The sequence below is a fragment of the Anolis sagrei genome, chromosome X (genome assembly GCF_037176765.1).
Source record: "Anolis sagrei isolate rAnoSag1 chromosome X, rAnoSag1.mat, whole genome shotgun sequence".
NCBI classification, from domain to species: Eukaryota; Metazoa; Chordata; class Lepidosauria; order Squamata; family Dactyloidae; genus Anolis; species Anolis sagrei.
In genome coordinates this window covers 106,019,943-106,035,713 of record NC_090034.1, presented here as the reverse complement: position 1 = coordinate 106,035,713, position 15,771 = coordinate 106,019,943, and the positions used below count along the sequence as shown (strand labels likewise).

General features: G+C 45.4%; 1 protein-coding gene across 5 annotated transcripts in view; it reads right to left on the bottom strand.

Annotated features, from left to right (window-relative positions):
• Nucleotides 1-226: 226 nt before the first annotated feature.
• LOC137094733 (echinoderm microtubule-associated protein-like 2) overlaps nucleotides 227-15,771 on the bottom strand; it is a 64,841-nt gene continuing 49,296 nt past the window's right edge. For all 5 annotated transcript variants that reach the window (XM_067461090.1, XM_067461091.1, XM_067461093.1 and 2 more), the window contains 9 exons: nucleotides 13,899-14,024; nucleotides 12,655-12,786; nucleotides 12,468-12,535; nucleotides 10,757-10,845; nucleotides 10,528-10,625; nucleotides 6,344-6,431; nucleotides 4,003-4,098; nucleotides 2,682-2,812; nucleotides 227-373 (listed from right to left, as the gene is read on the bottom strand). In XM_067461090.1, coding sequence (XP_067317191.1) covers nucleotides 248-373; nucleotides 2,682-2,812; nucleotides 4,003-4,098; nucleotides 6,344-6,431; nucleotides 10,528-10,625; nucleotides 10,757-10,845; nucleotides 12,468-12,535; nucleotides 12,655-12,786; nucleotides 13,899-14,024 — 954 coding nt within the window. In that variant the 3' untranslated portion in view covers nucleotides 227-247. The remainder of the gene's footprint in view (nucleotides 374-2,681; nucleotides 2,813-4,002; nucleotides 4,099-6,343; nucleotides 6,432-10,527; nucleotides 10,626-10,756; nucleotides 10,846-12,467; nucleotides 12,536-12,654; nucleotides 12,787-13,898; nucleotides 14,025-15,771) is intronic.

Sequence of the window (15,771 nt, the reverse complement as noted above, 5' to 3'; positions counted from 1 at the left end):
GATCTGGATAATATATATATTGTGATCGCTCTTCATATAGAGACCTCTGCAAAATATACCTCTCTCGCTTCGCCACCTGACTCGTCCTCCGTTCCGTCTGCCCACGAGTGCCCCTTCCCCATCCCGCAAACCTCCAAAAATGTGTTTAATAGGATCCAAGGCCCACCCCCAAACCCCATCCGCCCCAATGACCCCCAACGCCCCCCAACTGCACCGCTGCCCCCCCCCCCCGCTTTCCCCTTTTTCTCTATCCGAGGCGCCACTGGAGGATGCTGGTGTCCGTCCCGCCGGTGGAGAGGAGCAGGCTGTCGTCGTGGAGGAAGGCAATGTTGGTGACGTGGCTGCTGTGGCCGCTGTAGGTGTAGCTGGGCGCCTGGAAGGAAATCAAATGATAGAAGAGTTGAAGGGGACCTCCAAAGGTCATCTAGTCCAACCCCTAAGGGGACCCCACTGGACCCCCAGGTCAGTCAATATTCCACTATAATTGGAAGGGAACCCCAAAGGTCATCCAGCCCAACCCCTAAGGGGATCCAATGGACCTTGAGTCAGTCTATATTCCACTATACATGGAAGGGAACCCCAAAGGTCATGCAGTCCAAATCCTAAGTGAACTCCAATGGACCCCCCAAGTCCATCTATATTCCAGTATAGTTGAAAGGGATCCCCAAAGATCATCCAGTTCAACCCCTAAGGAGACTCCAATGGACCTCAAGTCAGTCTATATTCCACTACAGTTGGAAGGGAATCCCAAAGTTCATCTAGTCCAACCCCAAAGGGGATACCACTGGACCTCCAGTTAGTCTATATTCCAGTACAGTTGGAAGGGAACCCCAAAAGGTCATACAGTCCAACCCCTAAGGAGACCCCAATGGACCTCGAGTCAATCTACATCCCACTACAGTTAGAAGGGAACCCCAAAGATCATCCAGCCCAACCCCTAAGGAGACTCCATTGGACCTCCAGTTAGTCTATATTCCACTACAGTTGGAAGGGAACCCCAAAGGTCATCCAGTCCAACCCCTATGGAGACTCCACTGGACCTCCAGTAAGTCCATATTCCGCTACAGTTGGAAGGGAACCACAAAGGTCATCCAGTCCACCCCCTAAGGAGACTCCACTGGACCTTAGTCAGTCCATATTCCACTACAGTTGGAAGGGAACCCCAAAGGTCATCCAGTCCAACCCCTAAGGGGACTCCACTGGACCTCCAGGGAACCCCAAAGGTCATCCAGTCCAACCCCTAAGGAGACTCCAATGGACCTCGAGTCAATCTACATTCCACTACAGTTGGAAGGGAACCCCAAAGGTCATCCAGTCCACCCCCTAAGGAGACTCCACTGGACCTCCAGTCAGTCTATATTCCACTAGAGTTGGAAGGGAACCCCAAAGCTCATCCAGTCCACCCACTAAGGAGACTCCACTGGACCTCCAGTCAGTCTATATTCCACTACAGTTGGAAGGGAACCCCAAAGATCATCCAGCCCAACCCCTAAGGAGACTCCATTGGACCTCCAGTTAGTCTATATCCACTACAGTTGGAAGGGAACCCCAAAGGTCATCCAGTCCAACGCCTAAGGGGACTCCAATGGACCTTGAGTCAGACTATATTGCACTACAGTTGGAAGGGAACTCCAAAGGTCATCCAGTCCAACTCCTAAGGAGACTCTACCGGACCTCCAGTCAGTCTATATTCCACTGGAGTTGGAAGGGGACCCCAAAGGTCATGCAGCCTAACCCCTAAGGAGACTCCACTGGATCTCCAGTCAGTCCATATTCCACTAGAGTTGGAAGGGGACCCCAAAGGTCATCCAGTCCAACCCCTAAAGAGACACCACTGGACCTCCAGTCAGTCTATATTCCACTAGATTTGGAAGGGACCCCCAATGGCTATCCAGTCCAACTCTGTTCTGTCATGTAGGAAAGCACCATCCAAACCCTCCCGACAGATGGCCAGTCAACCTCTGTTGGATCACAGAATACTAAAGTTGGATAGGATCCCAAGGGCCACCCAGTCCCACCCCATTCTGCCAGGCAGAAAGACACAATCCGATCCCTCCTGACAGAAGGCCATACAATCTTTGTTGGATCGTGGAATCCTAAAGTTGGAAGAGACCCCAAAAGCCATCTAATCTGACCCCCTTTTGCCAGGCAAGAAGATATAATCCGATCCCTCCCGACAGATGGCCATACAATCTCTGTTGGGTAATAGAACCTTAAAGTTGGAAGAGACCTCAAAGGCCACCCAGTCCAACCCCTTTTTGCCAAGCTGGAAGACCCCACCTGACAGATGACCATCTGGTCATAATCCGACCCCTCCTGACAGATGACCATCCGGTCAGGGAAGAGGATTCCAACAGACTTGAAGTCTGTTGGAATCCCCTTCTCTGACCAGATGGTCATCCATCAGAAGTATATCTTTCACTAGAGTTGAACGGGATCCCCCAAAGGCCATCCAGTCAACCCCCTTTTGTTAGGCAGGAAAACGCCATCCAAACCCTCCCGACAGATGGCCAACCAGCTTCTGCTTAAAATACCCCCGAGATGGGGACTCTGCTACAACTAGAGTTGGAAGAGACTTTATATATCCCTTTAGAGTTGGAAAGGGACCCCCCAAGGCCATCTAGTCCAATCCCCAGGCAGCAGAAGGAGCTTTGGAGGAGAGATCCAGGCTCAAAACTCACCCGTGGCTGGCAGCAGGGATAGGAGAACAAATGCACTTTGCCGAAGTCATCAGCCGACGCCAAGAGCTTCCCGTCGTGCGAACGGCAGACCGCGTTGATGTCCGTGCCGTCTGCGCCTTCCGGCCAGATCCCTGGAAGGACAGAGTTGCAAAGGGGCAATGCAGCGCCCCATCTTCATCTCTTCCCCCCCATCCCTGAAAATGAGGGGACCTTCTAGATGCCCTCAAGGTTTCTACGCAAGACTCCTCTAAATCCAGAATATGACTCCATTAAAGCCTCGCAACGGCCATATCGTTGCCACGTGCAGGTGTTTTCGTTAAAACACAACGGTTTGCGAATGTTGACAAAACGTTGGGTTTGTGATAAGCGCTTTGGGAGGTAATTATTACCTTGGGAAACAAGAGAGGAATCGGAAAACAGGAGCCAGCATGGTTCGAATTATAGAATCTGAGAGTCCTTGAATGGACTCCCATCCAGTCAGGGAGGCACAATCAAAGCCCTCCTGACAGATGGCCATCCAGCTGCCATTGAAAAGCATCCAGAGAAGGAAAGTATTGCAATTTCAGGTTCTAAATACTTCACTGGAATTGAATGGGACCCCTAAAGGCCATCCAGTCCAAACCCTTCTTCCACGCAGGAAGACACAATCTAAGCTTTCCCAACAGATGGCCATCCAGCTGCCATTTTTAACCCTCCAGAAAAGAAGACTCCACCTGAAATCCCTAGCAGTGGAGTTGGAAGGTACTCCTAAAGGCCATCCAGTCCAACTCCTTTCTTCCATGTAGAACAACAGCATCAAAGCCCTCCTGGCAGATGGCCATCCAGCTGCCATTGAAAAACCTCCAGAAAAGGAAAATATTGAAATCCAGGAAGTCAATATTTCACTGGAGTTGAATAGGAACCCTAAAGGCCATCCAGGCCAACCCCTTCTTCCACACAGGAAGACACAATCCAAGCTTTCCCAACAGATGGCCATCCAGCCACCATTAAAAAACCTCCAGAGAAGGAAAGTATTGGAATCTCAGGTTGTTAATATTTTATTGGAGTCGAATTGGACCCCTAAAGGCCATCCAGTCCAACCCCTTCTTCCACGCAGGAAGACACAATCCAAGCCCCCCTGACAGATGCCCATTCAGCCGCCATTTTTAAACCTCCAGAGAAGAAGAATCCACCTGAAATCCCTAGCAATGGAGTTGGACGGGACCCCTAAAGGCCATCCAGTCCAACCACTTTCTTCTGTGTAGAAATATACCGTCAAAGCCCTCCTGACAGATGGCCATCCAGACTCTTGGGAAAAGACTCTGTGCCATAAGAGACTCACCAAAGACCCCAAAGCCTAAGACACAAGTGGCGGTTGCCCACTCCATGTTGCGAACGGCTTCGGCACTGGTGATCTGCCGGCAGGTAGAAGGGTCCCCTGTTAGGCAAAGAGGAGATTCAAAAAAGAGAGAAAATGTGCATTAATAGTGAGCAGGTACCCCAGTTCTATTTGATCTTGAATGCTAAGCAGGGTCAGCCCTGGTTAGGAATTGGATGGGCGACCGCCATCCAATTCCCAAGGGCAGTAGGCTATACACCTGACTTTTGTTGATTTCCTTACTTGATTGACACTTTCTCTCTAGGAATGTCTCAGTCCTCCCAAGTTCGGCTTCCAAAAGAAAGCCATCACCGTTAGCTGCAGCCAAAAATGTTAATGCGATTCCATTGATAGGAATGTGCAGAGCGGCTTCTCTTTATGAATGAATGCAATGTTGACGGTTTCATATCCATGTTCCCAGAAGTATTATTCTACAACCTGATTCAAGCTATGCGATGTGAGTAAGTGATAAAAAGTAAGTGTTACTTTACTAACTCAAAAACACAGTATGTCACAGCAAATGAGATATATATGCTGGATAATAATAGTAATAATAATAATAATAATAATAATAATAATAATAATAATAATAAATAATATTATTATTATTACTTTACTAACACAAAAACACAGTATGTCACAGCAAACGAGATATATATGCTGGGTTATTGTTGTTGTTGTTGTTATTATAATTTTATCAGATATGTTTTGATCTGTTGATTATGTTTATTTTATGTATGGGATGCTTTGTTTACATGTTGTTTGAGGCTTTGAGTTTCGACTGAGGAGAGGCGAGTAAATAATAATAATAATAATAATAATAATAATAATAATAATATTTTACTGAAACAAAAAAACAGCATGTCACAGCAAATGAGATATATATGCTGGGTTATTGTTGTTGTTGTTATAATTTTATTAGATATGTTTTGATCTGTTGATCAAACAACAACAACAATCTGTTGATTATGCTTATTTTTATGTATGGTATGTTTTGTTTAAATGTTGTTTGTGGCTTTGAGTTCCGATTGAGGAGAGGCGAGTAAGTAATAATAATAATAATAATAATAATAATATTGTTATTATTATTATTATTTTACTGACACAGAAACACAGTATGTCATAGCAAACGAGATATACATGTTGGGATATTTGTTGTTGTTGTTGTTATAATTTTATCAGATATTTTTTGATCTGTTGATTACGTTTATTTTTATGTATGGTATGTTTTGTTTACATGTTGTTTGCCACTTTGAGTTCTGATTCAGGAGAAGCGAGTAAGTAATATTATTATTATTATTATTGTTGTTGTTATTATTATTATTATTTTACTGACACAGAAACACAGCATGTCATAGCAAACAAGATATATATGCTGGGTTATTGTTGTTGTTGTTATAATTTTATCAGATATATTTTGATCTGTTGATTGCATTTATTTTTATGTATGGTGTGTTTTGTTTACATGTTGTTTGCCCCTTTGAGTTCTGATTCAGGAGAAGCGAGTAAGTAATAAAATTATTATTATTATTATTATTCTGACACAAAAACACTGTATGTCACAGCAAATGAGACATGCTGGATTATTATTATTATTATTATTATTATTATTATTATCTTACTGACACAAAAACACAGTATGTCACAGCAAATGAGATATATATCCTGGATTATTATTATTTATTGTTGTTCTTATTATAATTTTATCAGATATGTTTTGATCTGCTCATTATGTTTATTTTTATGTATGGTATGTTTTGTTTACATGTTGTTTGCTGCTTTGAGTCCAGATTCAGAAGAAAAGCAGGACAGAAATAAATAAACAAACTATTATTATTATTATTATTATTATTATTATTATTCCCCTCCAGTCTCTTAAGGGCTCATCTACACTATAGAGTTAATGTGATTTAATACCACTTTTGACTGTTCAATGCTACGGAGTCCTGGGAATTGAGTCTCTTTCCCTAAAATACTAGGACTTCCAGACCATACGGAAAGAAACCCTTTTGGACTACAACTCCCATAACCCTTCCATCCAGCTATGTTGTTGTTGGGTTGTTGTAGGTTTTTCGGGGTAAATGGCCATGTTCTAGAAGCATTCTCTCCTGACGTTTCACCTGCATCTGTGGCAAGCATCCTCAGAGGCTGTGAGGTCTCAACCTCTGAGGATGCTTGCCATAGATGCAGGCGAAACGTCAGGAGAGAATGCTTCTAGAACATGGCCATATAGCCCGAAAAACCTACAACAACCCAGTGATTCCAGCCATGGAAGCATTCTATGATGCTGTTGTTGTTTACTCACAGTACAAGATTTCATAGTCGCCAGAATTGGTCACCAAACAGCTGCTGTCATAAGCCCAGTCCAGATGAGTGATGAAACTGGAGTGACCCTGGAAACAGTGGAAGAATTACACCATGTAACACGATTTTCGTTCCTGGGTTACAAATATCATTTCCCAATTGGTTCTATCATAAAAACATGAGAAAAGTTTATTCTTGCAGGACATCTTGCAGAACATTTTGCTATAGTCTTTCAATGAATATCTCATCGAGTCTCAACTAATTCAATATAGTTTGTGACAGTTACAAAAACGAAGTTTCTGGAGAAGGACAACTACTTTCAAAATCAGGGCTGCACAATTAAACAGGAAATAACACTTTCAAACCAGGAACAGAATTCTTTTTCCTGCATCTTCTGCAACTCTTTTCCTGCATCTTCTGGATCCAAGTCAAAATGAAAAATACATAGATAGCATTGCCCTCTGGTGTCCACATGTGGTATTACAAAACTTAGAACATCAGTCTGGTTGGGCCTTAAGATGCATTATGTGCATCTTAGAATCAAAGAGTTGGAAGAGACCTCATGGACCATCCAGTCCAACCCCATTCTGCCAAGAAGCAGGAATATTGCATTCAAAGCACCCCTAACAGACGGCCATCCAGCCTCTGTTTAAAAGCTTCCAAAGAAGGAGCCTCCACCACACTCCGGGGCAGAGAGTTCCACTGTTGAACGGCTCTCACAGTCAGGAAGTTCTTCCCCATGTTCAGAGGGAATCTCCTCTCTTGTAGTAAATTGTCATCAGACAGGCGGAGAAATGCCAGCATGCTGGAAGAAGCAAAGACCACCAGCACTGAAGCATTGGACAGAATGCCATGTTGTCCGAGTGCCCAAAGATCACCGTCTCCCAAAGCCAGGCAGTTACTATACTCTCAACTCAAGAACGAGAAACGTAATGTTGGTGGACAGGAAAAGAGACTGAAAGATGGGCTTAAAGCCAACATTAAAAACTGTGGCAGAGACACTGGGAACAATTCAAAGTGCTGGCGTTAACCTATAAAGCCCTAAACGACTCCGGCCCTGTTTACCTCTCCGAACGTATTCTCCCCTATGAACCATCAAGATTATTAAGATCGTCTGGAGAGGCCCTGCTCTCGGTCTCACAAGCACGTCTGGTGGGGACGAGGGACAGGGCCTTCTCGGTGGTGGCCCTGCGACTCTGGAACTCTCTCCCACTGGAGATCAGAACTGTCCCGTCTATCCTGACTTTTAGGAAACAGGTGAAGACGTGGTTATGGAGACAGGCTTTTGATGAGTGAGACAACACCCTAAGACATGGATGGAAGGTGATGTATAATTGTTTTTTAGTATGACGACTGACCACTGTAGTTTTGGATATATTTGTTGTTTTAATGTGTTATTGTAATATGAACTATGATGTTTTTACCGATTGTATGTGTTTTTATGGTTGGAAACCGGTCTGAGTCCCTCAAAAGAGGTGAGAAGGTCGGTATATAAAACTCTGAAATAAATAAATAAATAAATAATACGAAGCCTTGGCTCTTAAGTGCTCTAACCGGAGGTCAGCTGTGACCAGCAGTGCTGCAGAATTTGAAGAGGCATGAATGGAGGGCGAAAAGGAGAAACGTGCCAAGAGGAAGAACACCTCAGCAAGCGAGAGTCCAAAAGTGGCAGGCTCAAACCCAGGCTGATACCAAATGAGAGACTCCCCCCTGGGCACACAGAAGACGGGGCGACTTGGAAGGCGCTGAACAGACTGCGCTCTGGCACCACAAAATGCAGAGCCAAGCTTCAGAAATGGGGCCATAAAGTGGAATCCACGACATGCGAGTGTGGAGAGGAGCAAACCACTGACCACCTGCTGCAATGCACCCTGAGCCCTGCCACATGCACAATGGAGGACCTCCTTGCGGCAACACCAGAGGCACTCCAAGTGGCCAGATACTGGTCAAAGGACATTTAATAGAATACCAAACTCACAAATTTTGTATTTTGTCTGTTTGTTTGCTTTGTTCTGTTAGAAATGTAATACAATTGACTGGTTGCCCTGACACGACAAATAAAATAAATAACCATCTCCCAAAGCAGTTACTCTACTCCAAATACAAGAATGGGAAATGGAATGTCAGTGGACAGGAAAAGAGACTGAAAGATGGGCTCAAAGCCAACCTTAAAAACTGTGGCACAGACACCGAGAACTGGGAAGCCCTGCGCTGTGAGCGCTCCAGCTGGAAGTCAGCTGTGACCAGCAGTGCTGCAGAATTTGAAGAGGCATGAATGGAGGGCGAAAGGGAGAAACGTGCCAAGAGGAAGAAGGTGCGTCAAGCCAACCCTGACCATGACAGCCTTGTTGCTACTAGAGGTTTACAACAAGCTTTTTTCTAAGTAACAGGGAGGATCAGAACCTTTTTCTATTACAGCTGCTACATGTTAATCGGGTGTGTCATCTGCTTCAGCATATAACAAGGCACTAGGTTTGCAAGCTTTGAGCTCTGCATTTGGCTTAGCTTGATGGCTCGTTTTGAGGTGAAGAAACCTTTGGCGGTTGCTGGGAGTGGTTACGCAGCGTCCTGAAGCTGAATCCATTTGGAGTGCCAAGGAAACCACTTGCTTATGGCAAGATAAGGACATTCTACTGATAACTAAGTAAAGAGACTGTATTAGTTTACCGTCGTGTAAAGCAGAAGACTCACCGGAGATATTGCTTGTTATATATCGGTGAGAACAATTCTTCTGTTTTGTTTTGTTTTTCTGACCTACTGTAAATAAAACTATATTTTTGTTTCTACTTAAAGCAACAGTCATGTGTATCTTTTGAGTTTTTATCATACTGAGAGTAAAAGGGGCTGAGATATTCTGTGGGCTACTAACACTATTTTGACACGCCTTACACCTGGAAACCAATGTCCTCATTGCGGGAGAACATGTGGATCAAGAATACGGCTCTACAGCCACCTACGGACCCATCGCCAAGACACTAGACTTGGAGGACCATCATCCTCGGGCTATGAGGGATCGCCTAATTATTTATTTATTTATTAATTTTATTTATCGTGTCATCAGCAACCATTGTATTACAATTCTAACAGAGCAAAACAAACACACAGATTAAAAAGAAAAAGGGGAAAAAAACACACAGATTTTGCAAATTTGGTATTTGGTTAAATGTCCTTTGACCAGTGTCTGGCCACTTGGAGTGCCTCTGGGGTTGCTGCAAGAAGGTCCTCCATTGTGCATGTGGCAGGGCTCAGGGTGCATTGAAGCAGGTGGTCAGTGGTTTGTTCTTCTCCGCACTCGCATGTCATGGATTCCACTTTGTAGCCCCGTTTCTTAAGATTGGCTCTGCATCTCGTGGTGCCAGAGCGCAGTCTGTTCAGCGCCTTCCAAGTTGCCCAGTCTTCTGTGTGCCCAGGGGGGAGTCTCTCATCTGGTATCACCCATGAATTGAGGTGCTGGGTTTGGGCCTGCCACTTTTGGACTCTCGCTTGCTGGGGTGTTCCAGCGAGTGTCTCTGTAGATCTAAGAAAACTATGTCTTGATTTAAGTCGTTGATGTGCTGGCTGATACCCAAACAGGGGATGAGTTGGAGATGTCTCTGCCTTGGTCCTTTCACTATTGGCTGCTACTTCCCGGCGGATGTCAGGTGGTGCAATACCGGCTAAGCAGTGTAATTTCTCCAGTGGTGTGGGGCGCAGACACCCCGTGATAATGCGGCATGTCTCATTAAGAGCCACATCCACTGTTTGAGCGTGGTGAGATGTGTTCCACACTGGGCATGCGTACTCAGCAGCAGAGTAGCAGAGCGCAAGGGCAGATGTCTTCACCGTGTCTGGTTGTGATCCCCAGGTTGTGCCAGTCAGCTTTCGTATGATGTTGTTTCTAGCGCCCACTTTTTGTTTGATGTTCAGGCAGTGCTTCTTGTAGGTCAGACCACGGTCCAGAGTGTGTTGCAATGCTCCGGTGGGATTCCTTCCCAGGTAATCCTCAGAGCTCAGGATGCTTGTCTGTTCTTAAGGTGAAAGGCGCATGTCTGTGTTTTAGATGGATTAGGGATCAGCCTAAGTAAGTCACAAACAGGGTTCCTTAGCTTCTCTGATATTCCGCTAAATATTGCAATCATAATTAAGCAGAAAGCAAAAAATAAAAACAGCCAAAAGCAAAGGAAATAATGAACCTTTTCCACTCACCGAACACTTGCCGACCCGGCCGTACTTCCTGCCTCCTTCGGAAACCAAGTAGATGTAGACAAAGTTATCGTGGGAGCCCAACGCCAGGTATTTGCCATCTGCAAAAAAAGAGAGCAAAAGGTAGAAGGAAAAGTTGCCCAGAAGGCAAAGAGAGCAGAAAACATCACGGATCCAAATTGTAGTTTCCACTTTTTTGCCCATTTTGAACTGGTTGCACCAGAGTCCCTACCTGGAGAAAAGCTGACGACGGAAATCTGCTCGGCTCCGTCGGTGTGGATTGTCACCAAATCTCGGGTTTCTGTGTCCAGAACCATCCATCTAAAGATTTAAAGGTCACAATGAACTACCTAATGTTTGACGTTTTCCCATCCTTGTGGGAGGCTTCTCTTATGTCCCCACATGGGGAGCTGGAGCTGACAGAGGGAGCTCAACCCACTCTCAATGGATTCAAACTGACTGACCACAAGGGATGAGATGATCTTAGCGTTGAACTGAAGACAAAGGGGAAGCTGCTTTCGAAGTGCCTGGAACTCCACTTTGAGGGACTTATGATTTAATGTAATGGCCATGTGTCAATGCTATGCGATTCTGGGATTTGTAGTTTGGTGAGGGATCTGCCTTCTTTGGCAGGGGAGGCTCAAGGCCGTGTCAAACGATATCCCCCAGGATTCCATAGCCTTGAACCAAGGTGATGAAAGTGGGTTCGTTCTGCAGCATAGATTCATCCCAAGGGTTTCCTTTCTGTTGCTGGAAGTTTTGGAACCAAAAAGGTCATGAGTTCGAAGCCAGCACGGGTTGGAGTGGGTTTCCAACCAATTGTGTGTTGCCTGTTGTCGACCTTTGCAACCCGAAAGACAGTTGCATCTGTCAAGTAGGAAAATTAGGTACCACCTTAAAAAGTGTGGGGAGGCTAAATTAACTGATTTCTGAGGCGATAAAGAAGACTCCAGCAAAGCATTCCAGAGGGGAAGCATGCGGGGAATGCGGAAGTGCTTCATCAGCGTCGCAGATGGACGATGAAAGCGACAGCTCCCCTGGCGGCCAGAAAAAGTTAAATAGCCTCTGTGTATGTCTGTATATGTTGTATGTCAAAATTGACATTGAATGTTTGCCATATATGTGTACACTGTAATCCGCCCTGAGTCCCCTGCGGGATGAGGAGAAGGGCGGAATAGAAAAGCCGTAAATAAATAAATAACTCCAACACTTTTGTTTTATATTCTGCTCTTCTCACCCCAAAGAACACATATATGGCAAACATTCAATGCCGTTATACACTGACAAGACATAGAGGTATATATACGCTTGCCAATCTTCAGCATCTTGGAGGCTGTGCTCGATTCCGACCACAGGGGGTGCTGTTGCTCCACTTTCCCTGCCGAAGAGCTTTGTTTGTAAACTTCCTCCTTGATCGAATCACTGGCATTTTTCCGGCATTTCCTTATGGATGCCTTAAATACCTCTTCGCTTTAAGCAGTGCCTATTTATCTACTCACATTGCTATTTTCGAAACTGCTAGATAGGCAGAAGCTGGGCTGAAGGCCAGGAGCTCACCCTGACCCTGGATTCAGACTGTCAACCTTCCAGTTGGCAAGATTTACTGCAGCTGGAGATTAACCTGCTGTGCCAAAGCCCACAACTGTAATCTGCACCTTTCGTGGCTGAATTACAAAGAGCTCATTTTTGGCACCACATATTATACGTATATGGTAGTAAATGCTTTTCGTATTTCGAGGTTTTGAAAATGGAGGTGCTCATTTGATTCGGTGGTGCATGGGACTTGAAGAAATACAGAACAAGTTGTTTCTGACTTCTGGTGACACCAAAATGGACTGATCATGAAGTTTTCCTGGGAAGATTAGCTCAAGAAAGGATCTTGAGAGTCCATTGTTCCCCTCTTTCTTTCTTTCTTTTCCGTAGGGGTCAAGGGGGCCCATTACCTGCCCGTTACGGTGCCCACCACCAACACCGATCCGCTGGGATGGAAGCCTGCAGAGCGCGCTGCGTCCTGGAGGAGAGGAGGAGATCCATCAAGGGGATGGGAGACCATGCATAGACCACCCCATGGACCACCAGGCCAAGACTGCCCCCAAACACCAGCCCTGGGTGACCCCCTATCCCACTCACCTCAATCCCCTTGCTCCACAAGGGCTGGTGAGTGGCCACGCTCCAGAGGTGGACCTGCTTGTCTTGCCCGCAGGTCAAGAACTGGTCCAGAGTGGGATGGGTGGCCAGGCCCCAAAGTTCCTCTGTGTGTCCCTATGGAAGGAGACAGGGAGAGAGATGGTCACTTGGCATTGGGATCACATTGACTCCTTTCAGGGCCATTCCTGGTCATAATATTGCTGGGGCTTGGTGAGTCTCTAGTACAAGCCTCGGCAAAGTTTGGTCCTCCAGGTGTTTTGGACTTCCTCCCACAATTCCTAAGAGCCTTGCAGGGTGACCAATAGTCATGGCATTGGATTTGCCTTGACCATCAACTCCTTGAAGGACCACCAAAGGTCAGCACACTGGACCTAGTTTGACTATCTACTCCTTGGAGAGCCTCTGATGGTTATGACGTTGGACTCAACCTGACCATCGGTTCCTTGCATGATTCCTGATGGTCATAACATTGGATGCACCTTTACCATCTACTCCTTGCAGAGTGCCTGATGGTAAAGGCATTGGACTCACCTTGACCATCTAGTCTTTGCAAGGCCACTGATGGTCACAACACTAAACTGATGGCCATAACACTGGACTTACATTGACCATCTACTCTTTGCAGGGCCATTAATGGTCATGCCCTTGGACTCAAACTGACCATCTACTACTTAAAGGACTACTGATGGTCATGGCCTTGGGCTCACCTTGACCATTCCTGCCTTGCAGGACTTCCAGTGGTCATAACATCTACTTCTTGAAGGGTAACCAGTGTTCAAGGCATTGAACTTGCCTCAACCATTAGTTCTTTGTTGACCCACCAATGACCACAACATTGGACTCACCTTTACCATCTACTCCTTGGAGAGCCACCAATGGTCACAACATTTGACTCACCCTGACCATCTACTCCTTGGAGAGCCACCAACGGTCTTATCAATGAACTTACCTTGACCATGTACTCCTTGGAGAGCCACCAATGATCACAACATTGGACTCATCCTGACCATCTACTCCTTGGAGAGCCACCAATGGTCTTATCAATGAACTTATCTTGATCATCTACTCCTTGCAGGGTCACCAAGGGTCTTATCATTGGACTCACATTGACCCTCAAAGGGCCACTAATGGTCATGGCACTGGTCTCCCCTTTGTCCTCAAAGGGGAATATTTTGTCAGATGTGGATAAGTGAAACTGTGGATACGGGTGCCATATTGTATCTTACCTGCACCAGGAGGGAGAAGCCGGTGGCCAAGGACCCATGAAGGACCGAATTCCGTGTGGTGCCCACAAAGAGGGAGTCCCCCTTCCCTTCGGCCACAGTGCGCACCGGCCCAAAGCCCTCGGGGACCTAAAGAAAGGGAAAGACCAGCCGTCCACACCGCGTTCTCAGAGGGACCTTGTCAAACTACAAGTTCCAGGAGTCCATAGCCAGGAGCCATGGCATCAAACTGGATTCGCTCTAAATGAAGTTCAACAGGGACAAATGCCTGATACTCCACTAGGAATAGCTAGGAATACAGATAGTGGAACCGGACCTCGTTCGTGGTCTGTCCTTTGTCCCTGATGAAGGCTAGGCCAAAGGATATTGGCTAGGTTCCAGAAAGGGGGAATTTTGTTTGGAATGATTATCAGCGATTAATTTCCTGAGATAATCTCCTGTTTTGTTAACATCAAGATTTGAACCTAGAACCCATCTAAGAATTGTACATCAAAAGTAACCAGAAGCTTATGTACCAGTAACTTACTGAAACCACTACGCATTTGTACCAGAACAAGCTTAAGCCTGTTAAATAAACGTTTTATTTTTGTTAACACTTTATAACAGCCTCAGTGTGAACATCATTGTGATTTAAACCCTCTAAAGAAAACAAACACTATTGTAACACAAAAGGGTGTTACTAAGTATACTCTCCACATACAACTCAGCCTGAATACCAAGGAAAAAGTTGGCAGCGAAAACAATTGAAGAAACAGTTTCAAGATCTCCCAGTTGCCTCTTTCCTGTTTTAAAAATTTCCCTGCACCTATATATATAATTTGGTTGGCAGCTTGTGGGATTCACTATTTTAAAAACCCCTGCTCATTTCCCTGCTAAGTTCCTTATAATTAGCAGCAATCGGCTGGTATAGTTTCCCCCAGGTTCCTTATAATTGGTAGTACAGAGGTGTGGTAACATTATAGAGGCCCTAGGAGCACTGAGTAGCCGGAGTCCATTCATAAAACAGGAGTTTCATTCATAAAAAAAGGAATCCAATTAATAAATAATAGCCAAATTGGTCAGATGCTAGTTTGGGTCACAGGGGCGTTGCCATGTAGAGCCATGGAAGAAGTCTTAGGTTCCCACATGGAGGAGAGATGGGGGATTATGGGATCATTCCAGCCTGTTGCCCCGAAGATTATGTACCAGTAACTTACTGAAACCACTACGCATTTGTACCAGAACAAGTTTAAGCCTGTTAAATAAACGTTTTATTATTAACACTTTATAACAGCCTCTGTGTGAACTTCATTGTGATTTAAACCCTCTAAAGAAAACAAACACTATTGTAACACAAAAGGGTGTTACTAAGTTTACTCTCCACATACAACTCAGCCTGAATACCAAACAAAAAGGTGGCAGCAAAAACAACTGAAGAAACAGTTTCAAGATATCCCAGTTGCCTCTTTCCTGTTTTAAAAATTCCCCTGCACCTATATATATCCTTATAGGGTGTAGGAGGCCCTAGGGGCACTGAGTAGCCGAAGTCCATTCATAAAACAGGAGTTTCATTCATAAAAAAGGAATCCAATTAATAAATAATAGCCAAATTGGTCAGATGCTAGTTTGGGTCACAGGGGCGTTGCCATGTAGGGCCATGGAAGAAGCCTTAGGTTCCCACATGGGGGAGAGATAGGGGATTATGGGATCATTCCAGCCTGGTGTCCTTGGCGAAACTATGAATTTCCTGGTTTTACAGAGTCCTGGAAGGGGGGGGGTCACCTCCGATGACATAGATGCGCCTGGACGTCAGCAGCAACGAGAACAGACAGGATTAACTCCCACAAGTGGGGCAGTGGGGCAGAACCTCACAAAGGGAGGCATAATTCCCAGGCAT